The 21381-nt window shown below is 46.7% G+C and overlaps 1 protein-coding gene across 7 annotated transcripts in view; it reads left to right on the forward strand.

Annotated features, from left to right (window-relative positions):
• The first annotated feature begins 19684 nt into the window (after positions 1 to 19684).
• Positions 19685 to 21381, forward strand: part of TBC1D9B (TBC1 domain family member 9B) — a 41138-nt gene continuing 39441 nt past the window's right edge. For 4 of the 7 annotated variants that reach the window (XM_043466992.1, XM_043466993.1, XM_043466997.1 and 1 more), the window contains exon 1: positions 19686 to 19885. In XM_043466992.1, the coding sequence (XP_043322927.1) occupies positions 19768 to 19885 (118 nt within the window). In that variant the 5' untranslated portion in view covers positions 19686 to 19767. Of the gene's footprint in view, positions 19886 to 21381 lie in introns of all 7 variants that reach the window. The other 3 variants (XM_043466996.1, XM_043466998.1, XM_043466994.1) reach the window with 2 other exon arrangements.

Here is a 21381-nt window from a genome sequence, read left to right on the forward strand (position 1 = left end):
TTAGCTCTTATATTTAGATCTTCATCCATTTTGAGTTAACATATGTGTATCATGTGAGAGTTGGACTATAAAGAAAGCTGAGCACCAAAGAATTGATGCTTTTGAACTATGATATTGGAGAAGACTCTTGAGATTCCCTTGGACTGCAAGGAGATCCAACCAGTCCATCTTAAAGGAAAACAAAGTTTAGTCGCTCAGTCATGTCAGACTCTTTGCGACCCCATGGACTGTAGCCTACCAGGCTCCTCCATCCATGGGATTTTCCAGCCAAGAGTAGTGGAGTGGGTTGCCATTTCCTTCTCCAGATAGGAAATCAGTCCTGAATATTCATTGGAAGGACTGATGCTGAAGCTGAAACTCCAATACTTCAGCTACCTGATGCGAAGAACTGACTTATTTGAAAAGACCCTGACACTGGGAAAGATTGAGGGCAGGAGGAGAAGGGGATGACAGAGGATGAGACAGTTGGCTGGCACCACCGACTCAATGGACATGAATTTGAGTAGACTCCAGGAGTTGGTGATGAACAGGGAGGCCTGGTGTGCTGCAGTTCATGGGGTCACAAAGAGTTGGACACGACTGAGCGACTGAAGTGAACTGAACTTCTATAAAAATGCAAAGAAGAAATTGCAGTTGTAATTATAAAATATTGAATAAAATAATAACATACCAAAACTTGTGTGATGCAGCTAAAGCCATTTTAGAGAGAAATCTGTGGCTTTCAGTGCAAATATTAGAACAGAAGAAAGGCTAGAAATCAGTGTTGTAAACATTCCTCTCAAAGAATAAAAACAATCAAATAAAGGAAATACTAAAGATCATAAATTAACAGAAAACAAATATGCAAGAGGAAAAAAAAAATCAACCAAGTAAAAGTTGTTTCTTTGAAAAGACTGATGAAATTGACAACGTCTGATGATCAAGAAAAGGACCCAAATGACCCATGATAAGAGGGACAAAAAAAGAGGACATCACTACAGAGCTTACATATTAATACATTAAAAACACAAGTAATAAATTTCATAAAGACAGAAAGTAAAATGAGGGTTATTAGGGGTTAGAAGGAGGGGGGAAAGGGAAGTTGTTGTTTAATGGATATATATTTCAGATTTGCAATATGAAAAAGTGCTACATATGCTTCTCAACAATGAATATAGTTAACAGTACTCAACTATACATTTTAAAAGAAAGGGCTTACCTGGTGGCGCTATTGGTGAAGAATCTGCCTGCCAGTGCAGGAGACATAAAAGTGGCCTTGATCCCTGGGTTGGGAAGATTCCCTGGAGGAGGAAATGGCAACCCACTCCAGTATTCTTGCTGGAAAAATCCCATGGACAGAGGAGCCTAGTGGGCTACAGTCCACGGGATCACAAAGAGTCGGACAGAACTGAAGCGACTTAGCACAAGCACAATACACTTAAAAATGGCCAAGATGGCAAATTTTATGTTATGTTTTTTACTATAATAAAAAAATTAGTAATAAAAGAGTATCATGGCAACTTTGTGGTAATAATCTTTGAAATTTAAATGAAATGAACAAGTTCCTCGAAAAATACTAAGTACCAAAGCTGACACAGAAGAAACAGGAAATCTGAAATCTGAAACAGGAAATCTAAATCCTCGGAATTTATTACTGCTGCTGCTGCTAAGTCGCTTCAGTCGTGTCCGACTCTGTGCGACCCCATGGGCAGCCCACCAGGCTCCTCTGTCCACAGGATTCTCCAGGCAAGAATACTGGAGTGGGTTGCCATTTGCTTCTCCAGAATTTATTACTAAACCTAAGTAATAAATAAAAGTCATAGTTTAAACTCTTGCCTCAGAGAAACACTCCAGGGGTAAGAGATTAAGAGATACAAACTATTATGTATAAAATAAGATACAAGGATATGTAGTATGTAACACAAGGAATATAGCCAGCATTTTATAATAACTTTAAATGGAGTATAATCTATAAAAATATTGAATCACCATGTGGTACACCTGAAACTAATATATTATTATATATATATTATATTATGAATGTTATAATATCAAACTATACTTTAATTTTTTAATAATTTTTTTTAAAGTTTGAACTCTAGACCTAGATGGTTTCACTGGTGAATTGTTTATAATAACTATCTCAGGAAGAAATAAAGCAATCTTACACAAATTTGTCCAGAGACTAGGAAAAGAGGAACAAACCAAGTTCCTCATTGCAGGGCTCAAGTCCTGCAATGGGACCAGCATAACATCAACACCAGATCATGACAAAGACATTACAAAAAGGAAAACTACAAGTTAATTTATTTTATTAATATAGATACAAATATTCCAAATAAAATATTAGCTAAATGAATTGACAATATACAAGTAGGAGAAATTATAGCCAAGTTAAACTCATTAAAAAATGCAAGACTGAAAATCAGTGGGATTCAACACATTTACAGAATAAAAGTAAAAAGTCATATTTTTATCTTAATAAATATAAAAAAGGCATTTGCTGAAATTCGACACCCATTCTTCCTTATCTAATAGCGTATTCTTCACTGATACAAAACTAGATGGTAAGACTTTTTATAAAGGTACAGTAATTAAGATTGTGAGGTATTGATGCAAGGATGGACATATAGCTTAATAGTGCAGAATATGGTCCCAGAACAACCATGCATTTATGGACACTCGATCATATGAATGTAGCACTGTATAGTACTATGTGAGCATGAGAATGGTGTTTTCAATCAGTGGTGGTATATCAGCTGAATATAAAGAAAAGCGAAAGTCACTCAGTCATGTCTGACTCTTTGAGACCCCATGGACTGTATAGTCCATGGCCAGAATTCTCCAGGCCAGAATACTGGAGTGGGTAGCCTATCCCTTCTCCAGCAGATCTTCCTGACCCAGGAATTGAACCGGGGTCTCCTGCATTGCAGGCAGATTCTTTACCAGCTGAGCTACCACGGACAGAGAAAGTGAATACCTATAATGAGAAAGTAAATCTTAATTCCTACTTTACACCATACTGAAAAGTGAATTTGAAGTGGAACATAGATCTAAATGTGAAATGTAAAACAATGAAGCTTCTGAAAGATAAAACAGAATATCTTCAAAACCTTGGGATAGGCAGTTTCTTACATGGGAATCAAAAGAGTACTAATCATAAAATAAAAGATAGATAAATGGGTTCACACTAAAATTAAGACATTCTGTCTGCCATAATACACTATTTTAGAAGAAAACCTATAACATTTATAGCAAAGTAATAAGTAATATTTACATCAGTTCAGTTCAATCGCTCAGTTATGCCCGACTCTTTGCGACCGCATGAGTCGAATCACAGCACGCCAGGCCTCCCTGTCCATCACCAACTCCCAGTTTACTCAAAATCATGCCCATCGAGTCGGTGATGCCATCCAGCCATCTCATCCTCTATCGTCCCCTTCTCCTCCTGCCCCTAATCCCTCCCAGCATCAGGGTCTTTTCCAATGAGTCAACTCTTCGCATGAGGTAGCCAAAGTACTGGAGTTTCAGCTTCAGCATCAGTCCTTCCAATGAACACCCAGGACTGATCTCCTTGAGGATGAACTGGTTGGATCTCCTTGCAATCCAAGGGACTCTCAAGAGTCTTCTCCAGCACCACAGTTCAAAAGCATCAATTCTTTGGCGCTCAGCTTTCTTCACAGTCCAACTCTCACATCCATACATGACCACTGGAAAAACCATAGCCTTGACTAGACAGACCTTTGTTGGCAAAGTAATGTCTCTGCTTTTTAATATGCTATCTAGGTTGGTCATAACTTTCCTTCCAAGGAGCAAGTGTCTTTTAATTTCATGGCTGCAGTCACCATCTGCAGTGATTTTGGAGCCCCAAAAAATAAAGTCTGACACTGTTTCCACTGTCTCCCCTATCTGTTTCCCATGAGGTGATGGGACCAGATGCCATGATCTTAGTTTTCTGAATGTTGAGCTTTAAGCCAACTTTTTCACTCTCCTCTTTCACTTTCATCAAGAGGCTTTTTAGTTCTTCTTCACTTTCTGCCATAAGGGTGGTGTCATCTGTGTATCTGAGGTTATTGATATTTCTCCCGGCCATCTTGATTCCAGCTTGTGCTTCCAGCCCAGCATTTCTCATGATGTATTCTGCATATAAGTTAAATAAGCAGGGTGACAATATACAACCTTGACGTACTCCTTTTCCTATTTGGAACCAGTCTGTTGTTCCATGTCCAGTTCTAACTGTTGCTTCCCGACCTGCATACAGATTTCTCAAGAGGCAGGTCAGGTGGTCTGGTATTCCCATCTCTTTCAGAATTTTCCACAATTTATTGTGATCCACACAGTCGAAGGCTTTGACATAGTCAATAAAGCAGAAATAGATGTTTTTCTGGAACTCTCTTGCTTTTTTGAAGATCCAGAGGATGTTGGCAATTTGATCTCTGGTTCCTCTGCCTTTTCTAAAACCAGCTTGAACATCTGGAAGTTCTCGGTTCATGTATTGCTGAAGCCTGGCTCGGAGAATTTTGAGCATTACTTTACTAGCGTGTGAGATGAGTGCAATTGTGCGGTTAGTTTGAGCATTCTTTGGGATTGCCTTTCTTAGGGATTGGAATGAAAACTGACCTTTTCCAGTCCTGTGGCCACTGCTGAGTTTTCTAAATTTGCTGGCATATTGAGTGCAGCACTTTAACAGCATCATCTTTCAGGATTTGAAATAGCTCAACTGGAATTCCATCACATTCACTAGCTTTGTTCATAATGATGCTTCCTAAGGCCCTCTTGACTTCACATTCCAGGATGTCTGGCTCTAGGTGGGTGATCACACCATTGTGATTATCTGGGTTGTAAAGATCTTTTTTGTACAGTTCTTCTGTGTATTCTTGCCACCTCTTCTTAATATCTTCTGCTTCTGTTAGGTCCATACCATTTCTGTCCTTTATCGAACCCATCTTTGCCTGAAATTAGTGTAGATATAGAGCAACTGGAATTCTGAGCCACTGCTGGGGGTAAAAATTGGTGCAGCCACTTTGGAAAACTGCCAGTATATATATCTACCTAAGACCCAGCAATTTCACCCCTGGGTTAAACTGAAGAGAACTGGATGCACAGGTGTGCAAGAGATACATAAAAATACGTGTGTATGTGTGCTAGGTCACTGCAGTCATGTCCAACTCTTTGCAACCGTATGGACTGTAGCCCATCAGGCTTCTCTGTCCATAGGATTCTCCAGGCAAGAATGCTGGAACGGGTTGCCATGCCCTTCTCCAGGGGATCCTCCCGACCCATGGAAGTCTTTTACGTCTCCTGCATTGGCAGCCAGTTTCTTTACCACGAGTGTCACCTGGGAAGCCCCCACACAAAAATATTCCTAACAGCAATATTCATAATAGCTCCCAATGGAAACAAAGCTAATGTCCATTAGTAGAAGATTGGGGGCTGCCCTGGTGATCTAATGGCTAAGACTCCAAGCCACCAATGGAGGGGCCCAGGTTCAATCCCTGATCAGAGAACTGGATCCCACATGTCACAAATAAAAGATCTCCCGCCACAACTGAAATCCCACATGCCACAATTCAGATGCAGTGCAGATTAAAAAATAAAAATCTTCTATTTTTATTTTTTAAAAATAGAAAATTGGATAATTAAATTGTGGGGCAGTCATACGGTGGAGTATTACCGAGCAATGAAAGTGAACAAACAACTGCTGTATTCAGTGACATAGATGAATGTCACAACACAATATTGTCTGAAAGAATCCAGGCATTAAAGAATATATGCTCTGTTTCTATTGATGTAAAATTAAAAACAGGAAAAACTAAACCATGGTCTAAAAGCCTGAATTGTGGTTTCCTTTGGAGGAAGAGAGAAGGCCTGGTGACTGGGATCAACAGAGGCCCTTGTAGAGTGCTGGTAGGGTTCTAGTTCTCGACCCAGTGATTTCACAAGTATCTCCTCTGTTAAAAACTCCCCTGGCTGTAAACTTCTACATTGTGCATGTCTGCATACAGGTTATACCTCCATTAACGGTTTACTTAATGACATTATGTAACCAATAAGAATCAGTTAATCAGTAAACAGGGCATTTCCAGGTGTTGAAAACTTACCATGCTTTCTTGGCAAAGCCAGCATCATGCCTTTCTCTGAAACTCAGCTGCTTGTGTGTTCCTCTCTCGATATTTTACTTTTCTCAAGCAAACTGGCTAATAGCTGGGTAAATTACTAAGTAAATTCTGACCCATGGTTTATATCAAAGATTTGGGGTCAGCTAATCAACACACTAACACAAAAAACTCGGGTCATTTCCACTTCTGGAAGCTTTAGTTCTTCCTGCAGAGCAGAAAACCTCCTCTCTTGTTGGTTTCTTTTGTTTTTTAAATCTTTAAGCTTTAAGCCCGGTTGGACTGTGCAGATTCTTCTGAGCGCTGAGACTCTGATCAGAGATCAAACATCCCGTCTCTTACTTGGGACTCCTCTAAGCGGTCTGCTTATACAGAGGGCAAGCATCTTTTAATTCATCCCAGTTTTTTAAAGGCAGAAGTTTTTAATAAGAAAAGTTAAACAAGAAGAAATGATCATGAAATGGTTTCATTTAAAACTTGTCTATACTCTATATAATATCTTTCCTCTCCTCCCTGTCCATCATATCATCTGAAAAATAAGAACAAAGTTTCAGAAATTATAATACCTTATTTCAAGACTCAAAAAGCTGTAGTAATCAGGACAGTGTTGTATTAGTGTGAAGATAGCCAAATGAAGACTTCCCTGGTGGTCCAGTGGTTAAGAATCCACCTTCCAATGCAGGGCACATGGGTTCAATCCCTAGTCAGGGAACTAAGATCCCACATGCTGCAGGGCGACTAAGTCTGCGTGCCACAGCTAGAGAGCCCACACACCCCGAGGCTGGGCTCGGGAGCCACGTACAGCCAGTGGAGAAAGCCTGTGTGGCGGCCAGAAGCGGGGTCTGCAGCAAACCCCCGCCACTGAGGCCCGCCACAACCAACCAAACAATAAACTGCCCGGAAAAGACCACTCCAACTGATTGATGGATTTTCTTTCCTTTTTTTTTCACCTTTAAAGAAAAATTGGAATATAGTTGCTTTACAGTGTTGTGTTAGTTTCTGCTCTACAATATTATGAATCAGCCGTATGTATACATATTATTTAGAGACATGGATCAGCTCACAGTGGCTGTCTGAGAAAGGACTGGAAATTACTGGTCTTAACATGTGTAGAGTTAATCATGTAAAGGAACTCTGATATAGATAGAAACTTTTTAATATGCATTCTGACCTATCAGTCTGCCCAGCTGATGAAAAGACTGTGCCCACTCTTACCTCCACCATCCTGCTTGGCTCAGAACAGAAGTCTTCAAATGTATAAAAGTGGAGTCATTTTAAGAGCAGCAGGCAGCTTTTGCTTGAAGAGCTCCAGTGGTTAATCTCTTGGGGATCCAAGCATTGACATTTATATATTTAAAGTGTCCTTACACTGAGGAACACCTGTATTCATGAGAGCCCAAATGGACATATTTGAGAAAATGTGATGCTTTGAAGATAACCCACATTTTTTCCTTTGAGCCAGGTGGGGAGTGTAGACCTGACGACCTATTAAGTCCATCTTTCTTGCTTCTTTTCCAGGCGGTCACTTCTTTCATCGGAACTCTCTGTCCCCTCGAAGCCTGGTGTACGAAAGTGAATTCTCCACACTCGAACCATCTTTGGACATGTATGATGAGAACAAAACCTGATTTTTAAGTGGACTGTCACTTCCTTTTGATTTATGATCACCTTTCTTGTTTTGTATTCTTCTGTCAGTGTCCATTTTGGGAGAATGGCAGTGCTTTCCAGGCACAAGCTGGGGCTCAGGGTTACAAAGTCCCCCAAGGTGAGGCTTTGAGGGCAGCTTTATTGCCTGGGCGGCCTCACGGCACAGAAAACCTCCCCAAAGCTGGCCACTGAACATGGCCCCAAGAAGCCTGGCTGTTTCCAGAGAAGAGGCAGGGCCCAGGGGTTAGGATTGCTTTGCCAATGGGCTCTGAATAATCACATGCTGTTCTGTGTTGGGGTGATGCTGGGGTTTTTTAAATAACTTTTGTGCTCCCCACTTACAAAGCATACTAAAGCCTATAGGCGCTGCTTCTTACTGCTGCAGGGCACAAGTTGCTGCTCCGTGGACTGCTCTGCATTTTCCTGTCTCTTACTTTACTTCCTGTTAAAGGGCCTCCTTCTAAAGTTTCCTAATAGAAAGCCTTGTCTTTTGTTCCTCCTCTGAAACTGACCCTGAGCGCTGCAGTGGAGCGGCAGGCTGAACAGGGTGGGGAGCTGTTTGTGTTGTTGCTGGCCTCCCTAGAGCATGGTGTAAGGTGGCCAGTGCTTCTGTGACCACTGGGACACGGAAGGTCCTGTCCCTGAGGCCGGTGGACCTGTCTTCTTGGCAACTGCTGAGGTGTATGGGGAGGTGGTGCTGAGGAGGCCAGCTGGGCATGGTGCCCTCTGGGTGATGGCCAGTGGTTGTCAAAATCAAAAAGCTCAGAGTGCTTTCTTGAGAAAAATCAACCACCTCGTTGCTGTGAGACACCACATAAGCACCCCTCTTAAGTCTCTACCCACCAGCCCAGTCCCCTCCCGTCAGCCTCAGCTGAAGCACGAAGCAAGCCCAGGAGCTCACGGCATTGCGGACATCAGAGACACACGTGTTCCTCCCACGTTCAAGTTAACATCTCAAGAAACACGTATCTCCAGAGTGCTCCCAACACAGAACCACAGTGAGCTAACTGATAAAACTGACTGCACATCCTTTTTGCTCAAGAACACACCATAGTTCAGCCTGTTTCTCCTATGGATGTGAGCTACATAGAGATGGACATGTAAACCCTCAGCTCCTTGTGTGAGACTGGTAACTTCAGCTCCATGTGCCTGGGATTTGATCTGGCAGCACGCCACGCAGACCTGCCCTGTTATTCGTATTGACTCTGTAGGACAGAGTTTGAGGGGAACACTTGCCAGCTCTCCTGTGAAGCTGGCTTCTCCTGCTGTGATGTGTTGCTCCGATGCCTCAGACACAGTGGTGTCTGGAACGAAACCCCTCAGAGAACCAGGGTGTGATGTCACCTCCAAGTGACCAGCAGCATTTGAGGATGGAGCAGTGCAAAGTTAACAGCTTTTTCTTTTTACCTTTAACCAAGGGCTTTTATTTGGTTTTCCTTTGTACTCTAGTCTTTGCACTATAAAAATATTTTTGATAAACAGTTCCAAGAGAGCACCGTTTAGCAAGACAGGCTTGCCTCACTGGCTTTACAGTGAGAGAATATATCTCAAGGACAGTAGAACTTGGTCTATCAGAGGTTCCAGACATGCACTGGCGCTAGTGTTTGGTTTGGTCATCTTCCAGAGAAGGTGACTCAGTTCGGACCATGTTGTCACTACCATGGCCTTGTTTTCCTGAACCAGAACTTAGATCCCAGTGGAGCATCTGCTTCTGATTTGTGCATTATGAAAGCATATATGTTAAATTTCACTCCAGACATTCCTTTACTGAAAAGAAATGAAATTACTTGAGAAGAAACTAAAAATTTAGACACCTAAAAGTCTGCCTATTCATATAACATTTGAATTTCTGGTAAATCTAGGGCACACATTCACTGTCAAATAACCAAAGAGGCACTTCTTACAAGGAAATTCTCTCAGAATAGTGCTTCAGATCCCAACTCAACATCCTTTCCTAAAACTCAGGGCCACTTTCCTACTCAGCTACAGAATGCCCTGCTTTTGTCCAGAGAGACAGTAACTTCTCCGGGAAGGTCACATCTTCCAGGAATAGTGAGGGTGGCCCTTTTAGTCCCAAACAACACGGTGCCTCCTTGCTGGCAGCTGTGCCAAGGGGAAATCCTCTGCCCAGCCCCCACCCCACCCCCAGGGATCCTGGCAGAGGGCGGGACCCCTGGCTGCTTACAGAGAATGCACTTCTCACTGTAGGCAGTCCTGCCCCTGAGAAGCTTGAGGTTCGGGCAGCAGAGTGTCCTGGAAAGCTGGGGTGTAGAGAGGTGCTTCTGCCCCGTATGAGTACCCCAGTGGTTACTAGCCAGGAATGATATGATAATCTGATTGTTTTTTGTGGGTTTGGGGGGAAGGGGGCGGAGAGTGCTATTTGAAGAGTGGGAGGGGTAGAGGAGTGAGCTTCTTACACCACAAAGCCTCTGACCCTTCAGCAGACTGCTCTGAGCTGAGCCTGGCTCCCCCACTCCCTCTGGGCATGGCCTCCACCCTGTCTCCAGGCCCAGCTGGGTGAAGCAGCAGCAGGCACCAAGGACAAGTGTGGGGCTGGGCCTGGAGCAGCCAGCTCCGCTAGCTGATCTGTGAGGAACTGGGTTGCAAACGCTTACAGTTTGGTGGTTTTTAACTCCCCAAGGCGAGAACTGCCCATCGCCCTGCTTTCTTTTCAGGAAGGGGGCGGGAGAGAGCCGAGGCGGCTGGCCCATCGGCAGCCAAGCTGCCCACAGTACAGGGCATGGCCTGGTGGTCCAGGGCTGCCTGCCTCTGCCCCCTCAGGCGGAGACAGGCTTTACCGCCCGGAGCTCGTCTTCACAAAGTCTGCTGAGTCCCACTTTTGAAGAAAGGCCTGGCCCAGGGGACTGTCACGACACACTTCCCCGAACACCCTGATGTAGACTGATGCGCCAATCTGAAGCTGACAGCCCAACTTCTGAAAGGTGGGGCTGCAAAGAGTTTAAGCAAAATAGAATAACTAAATTTGACTAACTTGATATTTACTGTGGACTTTATAAGCTCTTCTCATATTTTAATACCCCTCACATCCAGTTCTCTTCTTGACTTACGTGTTATATGAAACTGGTTTTAACTGAAAAAAATCAAAATGTTATCTTGCTCGCTGTTCACCTTTATCATCTGAGCAGTGATTCTGCTGTAGGAAAACAAGGAGATGGTTTGACAATGGTTGGCGCTCATAAACTTCATGAAACAAAAGCACCATTTCCAGGAAGCAGCATTGAGAGGGAAAAGGTAGGAAGTTCTCACTAGGTGCCAAACACATATATAGGGAGTTAAGGTGAATCCAGTGACCATTAGGCTGTTAAGAAAAGTGGCACATTATCAGCCAGCTGAGATGTGAGCCCAAATGAAATGGTGGTGAGTGATGAAGAGGTTTCAGGGCGTAGATGGAAGGGTGTGGTGCAGCTCAGGAACCCCACCAGCAGGACGTGTGGCTGCTGAGGATGCCATGCAGGCCAAGAGGCGCTGAGACCAGCAAGGCCTTGGGGTTCACCTCCTGCGGAGTGAGAGCTTTGCTAAGGGGAGGGCCCACACCTCAGCTTTGCAAAGAGGAGGAGCTGGGGTGGGGGTGAGCTGGGTAGGCCTGGAGTGCCTGGGTGCTGGGGTCTGGCTGAGAGTGGGAGAGCAGGGAGTCCTCAGATTGAAGCGGAAGCCTAGCGCTGGTCTCAGTGACCCACTGGGGTTCGTGGGACACAGCGGGGAGACGCATGGGGACAGCTTAGATCTGAGGGCTGGCAGGACCTCTAGGGGAGGCACAAATACAGCCCTGGACCTCAGGCAGAGGTGTGGGGAGGCAAGGGTGGTCAGTGTGTGGCTCCACTGCACATCAGAAGACTGGGAAGCTGTGTTAAATGGACACATTACCGAGAGCTACCAAAGTAGTCATCATGTCCTTGGGTGCCCCAAACCTCTCCCTCCCCTCTTTCCCACACACACTCACTGGGGTTAGAGTCTCCGAAAGTGGGTATAGACAGGCCTGGGGGTCCTAAGCTAAGCTCAGATGATGATGGGAGCCAGTCTAGGGTGAAAATTGCCCACTGATTTGAGAACCAGGACAATGACATTTGAGGACAGAAGGAGCTACAGACAGCAACTGACTTAGAAAAAACCACTGAGCATAACTTCCCTATTCAAGAAAAGTGGTATTCACTTAACTGCCGTGCCAGGAGAAGCCTCACTAATGCCCAGAGATGGGGTTTGGGGTTATTAAACTCAGAATTCACTCCCAACTCCATATATGGGGCAACTGCTATGACATTCACAGCTTAAAATAAGTGTCTTCCCCGTTAAAGGCAGTTGTTAAAAGTGAGATGCGTCGTATTTTGCCTTTTCCTTTGGCCTTGTTGGTAAATCACTCCAAAGTCCATTTGGAAAAGGATGAAATGAATGTCATGTTCATGGAACATCCATGGATGTGGTTAAGATTCTTTTAGCAGGACTGGAGCACGCCTTAAAGATTTTAAGTTTTGTTACAGAGAAAATTCAGAAAAAAAGGCTACAGAGGTAAGGTGCCTATGTTTCCTTCATGAAATTGTGCTTTTTTTTTTTTTTACTGTCCTACAAAGCAGCAGGAAAAACAAAGCACGCCAGTTCCCACAGCCAGAGGAGAAGCGTTTCTCCCACAGGAGGCCGTGTCCGCAGCTGGCCAGCCCCATCACTCCTCCGGGGTCAAGTCAGGTGTGCCCTCTTTCTTAGGGGTGCCCTGAAAGATCCCCAAAGGTTGAACCTTGAAGAAGAGTCTAGTGTGTCTCCAGTGAACATGGGGTAAAAGCAGTCACCTGAGTTCTCCTGAGCTGCATCCCACCAGCCTTCAGTGATCACGGAGGAGAGGCGATGCCATCAGTCTCGAGTGCTAAAAGAACAACATATTTGCCCAAGACTTGACTCTCATGGTCTCACAAGGCCCTGGGAGGCTCCCAGTTTATAACTTGGGGCTTAACTGGGGTTTTGCCTCTTGCAGTTCACAATAGCTCAAGCCATTTTTTTCTTCACTTTGACTTGCCGGACAGAAAGATACTTTATGACAAACAGAAAACAAAGAAACTTTGAACTTCATGCAGACTTGAGTATTAATGTTTCAGAAGGCTTCGGTGCTGTTGGACTCACTCAGACCTCTGTCCCAGGTTTCCTAGTTCCTCCCACTGAATCACCCACATGCATGTCCACAAAAAGACAGAGGTTTGAGGTGACACAGACCCGGTTCAGCAGCCTGAGAGAAATAACTTTCTCAGAAACAGCAGGCCTGGGGAAGGTGGCTCAGAGGCAGCAGCCAGAGCATGCCTACTCAGGCCGAGGGTGGTGTCCAGCTCAGCTATAAGCACCTTTACAAACCACACACATTCTTCTTCTGTGGAAGGGCCAAGAGCTGGAGGATGTCATCAGCATCCTTTCATCAGCTGAAGTGGGGTCTTGATCCGCCGGGACACAGCTCCTAGGATCACCCACTCATTTAATGCTGGCCTGAAATGACTTCTCACCAGTCTGCTATAGTCCTCTTGGGCAGGACTGTGTGCAGGCAAGGGGCGTGCTGGTCATCTGGGAAGTCTGACTAGCTTTCATGAGCTCCTTACCCCTCAGGTGATTATCACTCTCTCCAGCTCTTAGCAACTTAGAGCTATTAGCATCTGTGGAGAGTTACAGATGATTGTTCTGAGCTATTTTTACAAATTTAACCCAACACAAAGTGAATTCTAATTTGCTATAGGAATTATCCTTCATCCATAATTATGTCCAGGTATATTTATACTTGGAGAAGAAAATGGCAACCCATTCTAGTAGTCTTGCCTGGAGAATTCAATGAACAGAGGGGCCTGGCAGGCTACAGCCCATGGGGTAGCAAAGAGTTGGACATGACTGAGCATGCACACACATACACACATTTACACTATTTACACTATGTGATATTAAAGGAGTTTTCTAGTGACTGGGCAGTACTGAGCCAAGATGTCTATGGAAACAGAAGCAGTGGAGTAGGTAGACTGTCACATCTCAGGCCATTTCTTTCCCAGATGAGTAAGCTGTTCCTAAGAAGAAAGACTCACTGCCTACTGCCTACCAGCTGCCACGGGACCAGGCCAGTGGGGGTGACCAGGGCCAGAGTCCCAACTCCTCTGCTAGGTACCCAGCCTGAGATGACACATGCCATCCTAGAGAGAAGTGAGAGGGTATCATGTCCATTCATTCCCTGGCAGCCCAGGCCTGTCTTGCTGACCCAGTTGGAAGAAGGGTACCGTTGGCCCAATCTTAGGGCCAGAAGCTGGTGTCTTAGGCTGAGAATGGAAAGCAGGGTCTACTTCTGAGTGGCAGTGACTCTAGCTAAGGAAACTTGACCCAGTGATTATAAAAACAGGAAAAGACTCCAAGCTAGGAGATGCTATTTGGAATATGGGGAACCCCATCATTAAATAGAACAATCCTGTTCCTAAACAAGAAAAGACGTTAGTCCAAGTCCTAGACCACATACGTCACAATTGTTTTTTTACCTTCAGTAGCTTTTATACTCATATTAAAGTTAGCGCTTTCATATTTCGGCCATTCAAAGAGCTCAGCATCTCTTCCTCTGAGTTTCTGCAAACTATGCACAACATCTCAGAGGGTGGCATACAAAACTATTTTTCTAACTATAGCACAGGTAGTTTGGGGTGGGAGGCTGGGGATATACCTACATGTAGCCAATGACTTACTTTCCACCTCAAGGGATGAAAGGGAAACTGTACCTGAATTTAATTCACCACTGGATAGGTTGTACCAGAAAAAAACACATATCAAATATCCAAGAAGTAAAACTGATCATTAGCTTAATCTGGGGACTCCCTGTAAGGAAGGGTCACTTTGTCTAGAACACAGATACCTACAAATACAATGTGAGCTGATTTCTTGGCAACCTTTAAAATGTTCTGGGCAGCACAACTCCTAGGTCTGTACGGTTGATGTAAGTATAATTAAGTAGTGAAACTGTATGGTATATACCTATAAGCCAATAGTGCATACCTGTATGTGCAGGATTTGCTAATATAACCATTTCAATAAAAACTTATTGAAAAAGATTCACTGGCCACATGGAGTACTGTTGGTGGAAACCTGTACCAGTGAGGACTCTTTTGGTTGCAAATGACTGAAACCCCAATCCAAACTGACATAAGTCAAAAAATAAGTGTGTTTCTCAAAAGCTAAGTCAAAAAAGTGTAGTGTTTCCCAAAAGCTAAAATGCCATGAGTATGCGTATATCACTTACGGAATGTTTTGGCCCTCAAATACTGACACCAGGACACATTTGCTAGTCATAGCCTCATTAGCAAAAGAGCTGGTCTCCCTCCCCAGGAGACCAGAATGGTATCTCCTTGACCCTGACTGGTTTGGTTGGAAGCGCATGGCCATCACCGAACTAGCCACTGTGGTCACAGAGGTAAAATGTGCCATTTTACAGAGCCAAGGCCAGAATTGGCTCTTCTTTTGCAGCCCACTAGTGCATTCAGCTTCACCTGAAAGATGGGAGCTGAGAGCTGAAAGACGTGGCTGCTATAGCAAAACCGTGATGCTCTGCAGGAAGAAATGGATGTTGAGGCAAGAACAGCAAATGTCCAATACATGTAGAAAAAAGCTGGAACCAGGGAGGCGTGGACACTAATACTTCTTCTGCACTTATTAGTATGAAATTGGCAAATCACCTGTCTGGATTTCAGTTTTATCTCTTTAATACTGACCTCAAAATACCTATCTTATAGGGTAAATGAGTAGGGGAATGGATTTAAAATAATGAAAGAAGTAGGCTTAAGATCATATATCCGGTTACAGCTCAACAATTAAAAAGACAATGTTATATTAAAACAGGCAAAGACTCTGAATAGGCATTTCTCTAAAGAAGACAGACAAGTGACCATTGAGTACATGAAAAGATGCTCTCTCACCGTATCTCACTGCGCACTGCTGCTGAACCCATGGGAGGCAAGGCACGAACTAGGAGGCTGAAAAAAATGCGGGGAGCTGCAGGATCTGCAGATGCGTTTATTCTCTGCTGGCTGGCGCAGCAGCCGGAGCAGCAGACGTGACGTGACACGACCGCACACGACCACAAGGGCTTTCCAGCTGGAGCTTACGCGTCCCTACAGGACAGAAGTAGCCTGTGGCCAAGCGAGTACGTGTGACACGCCAGAGCAGCGCCATAAGTGATCTCAGCGGTTACACAATAATCATGGTTACAAAACGTGGGCAAGAGTGACGGCGGGGCTGAGGGAACCTGACCACAGCCATCTTGGCTAATTTGCTCTTTCCCTACAGATGCTTAATATCAAAAATCACTAGGGAAATGCAAGTCCAAACCACATGAGATGCTACTTTTATCTACTTGCTGGCTATAATAAGAAACACAGAAAAAAAAATAAAAAAATAAAAAAAAGAAAGAAACACAGAAACACGTATTGACTAGATATGGAGAAACTACAACCCTCACACATTACTGGTGGGAATGTGAAATGGTGCATCTGCTTTGGAGAACAGTTTACAGTTCCTCAAACGCATAGCTTTATCATATGGTCCAACAATTCCACTCTTATGGGTCTACCCAAGAGAACTGAAAACATGGTCACCTGCACACAGATGTTCATAACAGTGTTACCCATAACAGCCCCAAAGGAGAAATAACCCACATGTCCATCAACTGACAAATGGCTAAATAAAACACGGTATATATAAGCAATGGGATATTATTCAGCCATAAAAAAGAATGCTAAAATACAGATGAACATTAAATACATTATGGTAAATGAAAGAGACAAAACACAAAAGGCTGTATGACTTCCTTTATATGTTTCTTGCCACTCACACGGGTCACTGAACCTAGGGTAGGTAAGGTGCGACAGGGGAAGCTGGAAGAAGACTTGAGGAACTGTGGGGACTGCAGACAGGTTTATTCTCTCCGGGCAGCAGCAGCTGGGAGTCTTCAAAGACTACTGATATACTAAGACAGACAAAAGTGGCGCAGGGCCAAGTGGGCATGCAGGCCCAGTGCTACCAAGGTCAGCATCATCATTGTTTACAGAACATAAGGTATGAGGCTGTGACAGAGTAGGGCAGAAGAGCCTGGCTGACATCGTGTTGTCAGTCACCCTCTCCAAAATATGAAGTGTCCAGAATAAGAAAAATTATAAGGTTACAGATAGACTGATTTCTGGGGTGGTGGTGGGGTGGTGGAAGGGGTTGGGGTATAAGAATGACTGAGAAGAGCTAAGAGGTTTCTTTCTGAAATGATGAAAATATCCTGGAATTCTGCTGCTACCTCCCAGCCTAGTGTGCTATGCTCTCTGACTGTCCCATCAGGGCTTTGTCTTCCTCCTGGTGTCGGATTCCCTCCTTCACAGACAGTGTTTACAGTCACACAACTTTGGGAATATACTAACCACTGTCTTGTGAATTTTACACTAGTGAGGTTTATGGGAATGCGAATTCCACCTTTGAAATTAAGGGAGGAAAATGAAGTAGGCTTAGCACATTCTAAGTGCTCAATAAAATTTGTTTTTCCTTCTCATAAAGAATAGTTCTCCAAAGGTGGTCTCCAGATTAGCAGCATCAATATCACCTAGGAGCTTATTAGAAATGCAAATACTCTGAGGTGGGGCCCAGCAATCTGCTTTAACGACCCCTTGAGTGTGGTGCACACTCAAGCAGCTGCACCATTTCGCATTCCCACTGGTAATGTGTGAAGAATGAAGGCACAAAATAACCCTTTACCTCCCCTCAGGGGGTTAACAAGTACAGCTGACCCTGGAACAACACGGGTTGGACACCTAGCCTTTGAGAAGTTGAAAAATCTGGGCCTAACTTAATGGCTCTCTGAATCCAAGGTTCCCCTCTATCTACAGTTTTGCATCTGAGGATTCAACCAACCACCAATCATGCATACTGGTAGTGTTTAATATTATTTTGTTTTAATGAGAATACAAGTGGACCAGTGTGGTTCAAACCCTAGTTGTTCAAAGGTCAACTGTACTACCAAATTCTTAAGGGTAGATTACTTCCCAGAAAGTACAACAACACAGATCAGTTTAAGCTTCCAAGGTCTTAAAACCAGTCTCTGCATTCTGGAAGTTGGTTAAGAGTCTCAAGCAACATCTCAGAAGACTTAATCACTCTGGCTGTTAACCATAAAACTACCTATTCATACCTATATCTATTCATATTAATATTAGATTCTTAAATGCCAGTGACAGAAACCCAATTCAAAACCACCTTAAGCCTCTATGAATGACTCTAAAGTGCCCCCTTCCCTCTGGCTTCCGGCAGGATTCTGGCGGCCTAGTCCAGGAGACAGATCCTGCATCCCGTTTAGCCCTGGTGGCTCAGTGATAAAGATCCCCCTGCCAAAGAAGGAAAGGCAGGTTTGATCCCTGGGTCAGGAAGATCCCCTGGAGAAGGGAATTGCTACCCACTCAAGTATTCTTTCCCTTCTCCAGGGGAATCTTCCCAACCCAGGGATCAAACCCAGGTCTACTCGCATTGTGGGCAGATTCTTTACCAGATGAGCCACAAGGGAAGCCCAAGACTACTGGAGTGGGTAGCCTATCCCTTCTCCAGTGGATCTTCCCGACCCAGGGATCCAACCGGGGTCTTCTGCCTTGCAGGCAGATTCTCCTTCCTTAAAGGTGGGAGACCTACAGAATCCGCAGATTCTCCTTTCTTAAAGGCGGGAGATCTACAGAACCCGCAGATTCTCCTTCCTTAAAGGCGGGAGACCTACAGAACCCGCAGATTCTCCTTCCTTAAAGGCGGGAGACCTACAGAACCCGCAGATTCTCCTTCCTTAAAGGCAGGAGACCTACAGAATCCGCCTGCAAGGCAGGAGACCCCAGTTGGATTCCCGGGTCGGGAAGAGCCACTGGAGAAGGGAATAGGCTACCCACTCCAGTAGTCTTGGGCTTCCCTTGTGGCTCAGCTGGTAAAGAATCCGCCCACAATGCGAGTAGACCTGGGTTGGGAAGATTCCCCTGGAGAGGAGAAAGGCTACCCACTACAGCATTCTGGCCTGGAGAATTCCATGGACTATATATAGTTCATAGGGTCGCAAAGAGTTGGACTGGACTGAGCGACTTTCACTTTCCAGTATCCTTGCCTGGAAAATCCCATGGACAGAGGAGCCTGGCGGGCTACTATCCATGGGGTCGCAAGAGTCGTACAAGACTTAGCGACCAAACAACAAATATTGATTCATGCCTATTGCCCCAGGCGACGTTAACAGTTCCCTCTTTCACTCAAAAGGGTCTTCTGGACTGTGAAGCGGTCCACCCCTACAAGCAAGCACTGGCAGAGCAGGGATCCACACGCCCAGCCTCCCTCTGTTGCTTCCCCAAGCTCGTGCACAAGCCTCCGGGTGCTGCCCCGACCCCAAGCCCACCCAGCCTCAGTGACCCCATCCATCCAGTGAGGGGACTGCGCTGGTTTCTGAGGACCCCGTCGGCTTCGGGGCTTCCTAACAACCCGTGCTGGACTCCTTGAGGTTCCCTTCGTCTTAGGCCCAAGCGTCAAAATGAGCTACCACAGCAGACTAACACTTTTCCAGTCACCCTTTCCAAATGTTAGCACGCACTGGTTTGCGCTCAACAGTCAGCCAAAAATGTATTTCCAAAGGCTATTCCTTTACATTTTTCCTGCAAACCCTGGACAGGTTTTTACAAAACGCCAGGCGCCCTGCTACCTGTGAACTCAACCATTCCGGCCAGAGGCCATCGGCCCCGGGACTGATCGCTCCTCGACGAGATGCCAGCGCGGAGGCCTGAGGCCTGAAGGCCAAGAGGGAAGCGGAGAAGGCCGGGCTCGGCCGTCCTGCGCCCGGAGGCCGGGGCCGGTGGGCGGGGAGAGCGGAACACGCAGCGAGTCCCGAGGCCCCGCTGTCCCGGCGGCCGCCAGGGGGCGCCGCCGGCCCGCGCGCCCCGCCCCGCCCGCTCGGCTCCGCGAGGCGACGGCGGCGGCGCTTCCGCCAGGCCCGCCTCGGCCGGGTGAGCGCGGCGCCGCGATGTGGCTGGGCCCGGAGGAGGTGCTGGTGGCCAACGCGCTGTGGGTGACGGAGCGCGCCAACCCCTTCTTCGTGCTGCAGCGGCGCCGCGGCCACGGCAAGGGCGGCGGCCTCACGGGTGAGAGGCGCGCGGCGGCCGGGCCTGTGGGCGCCGCCGCGGGGCGGGCGAGGAAGGAGCGCCGGGAAGCGAGGGCCGGGCGGCCGGCGCCGGACAGGCCGGGCGGCGGAGCGTCGCTGCGGACGCGCACGTCGGCGCGCGGCGGGGCCGGGACGGGAGCGGGGCCGGGACGGGAGCGGGGCGGGAGGCAGGAAAGCCGGCCGCGGGCGGGCGGGCGGTGGGGGCCGGCCAGGGTGGCGCCAGGTGAGAACCGGGCTGGGACCTCGAGGAAGACATCTACGCTGGCGTCAGGGGGCGGCCGGGGAGACTGCGGCCCAGCGGGGAGGCCCGAAGAAGGCCGGCGGCGGCCCCTGCCGGATTCGGTGCCCGGGAGCTTCCTGGGGCTCCGCGGAGGCTTGTGCAGCTTCCCGGAACGGATCTCACGGCTGAGAGTCCGCGGGATCTCCTGGGCCTCTGCTTCCCCCAGGGCCTCCCAGGGGGGGGCCGAGGGACACAAGCATTCCTTTCCTTCTGCCTCCTTCATTCCCCGCTCACCGAAGAATTACGTTTTTAGTGAGATCAGAGTTCCTCCCAGCTGCTGCCTGCCTCAGCTCCCATCCCTCCGGCTTCTCCTCATCCGTCTTTCCCTCTTCTTGGTGCATTGGAGCTGCAGGACGAGACTTAGCCGGATCACCGATACGTGTGTTCTGATGACCTAGGCAGGGTGCCTCTTTCCCCGTCTGGGCACCACACAGGACTGCGTCTCCTGGGGTGTGTGGCATGTGGGTTCCCGGGGATGTCTCCTGGGCACTCCTCTACAGGTGTTGTCCAAAGTCCAGGCGCTGCCCAGGTCGACCTGGGTCAGTCTTAGGCCAGACAAGTGCCTGTGCTCCTCTGGCGGCCTGTTGTTGCCATTGAGGGCCTCGGGCCCAGTGTTGCCAGGTGTAATTATCAAGAGAATTTTCTGTGCAATGTCCTAATTTTAAACATTAGCAGCTAATATAGCCCTGTCAGGTGCCGACAGAGGCTTCCCATGGGAGAACTCTTCCTTCAGCCTCTCCTGGGCCACCTCCTGATGTGGAAATGTGTAGGGTTACCGTGTGTAGGGAAAACTGTTATCTTCAGTGCCTTGAGCTCCCTCCCAAAGGCCTCTAGAATTGCAGGAGCCAGTGCCGGCCCTGCGTCCTGGGCTAGACTATTCAGTGGAGGTTAGACAGCAGCCCCTCTGGAGAGACTGAGCGGTGGTCCACCTGGAAGCCTATGTAGGAATTAAATGCATGGGTGCGCGGTACCTTCAGGTACATCCGCACACCCACATTTCCGTCTCAGTGCCTGTTCCCTGCTCTGCATTCCCACAGGTCATCTCAGTGAATGCCTCGGTCCCTCTGTGCTCTGCCTTCCTGTGCAGAGAAGGCCCTTTCTACGACACTCATCTCTCCAGTTCCCCCCTGGGAGCCATGCCTTGAACTCTCTGCCTTAGCTAGCTTTAGTCAGTTCTGGCACGGCCTGTGCTGTGG

Source organism: Cervus canadensis, chromosome 4 (assembly GCF_019320065.1).
Source record: "Cervus canadensis isolate Bull #8, Minnesota chromosome 4, ASM1932006v1, whole genome shotgun sequence".
NCBI lineage: Eukaryota > Metazoa > Chordata > Mammalia > Artiodactyla > Cervidae > Cervus > Cervus canadensis.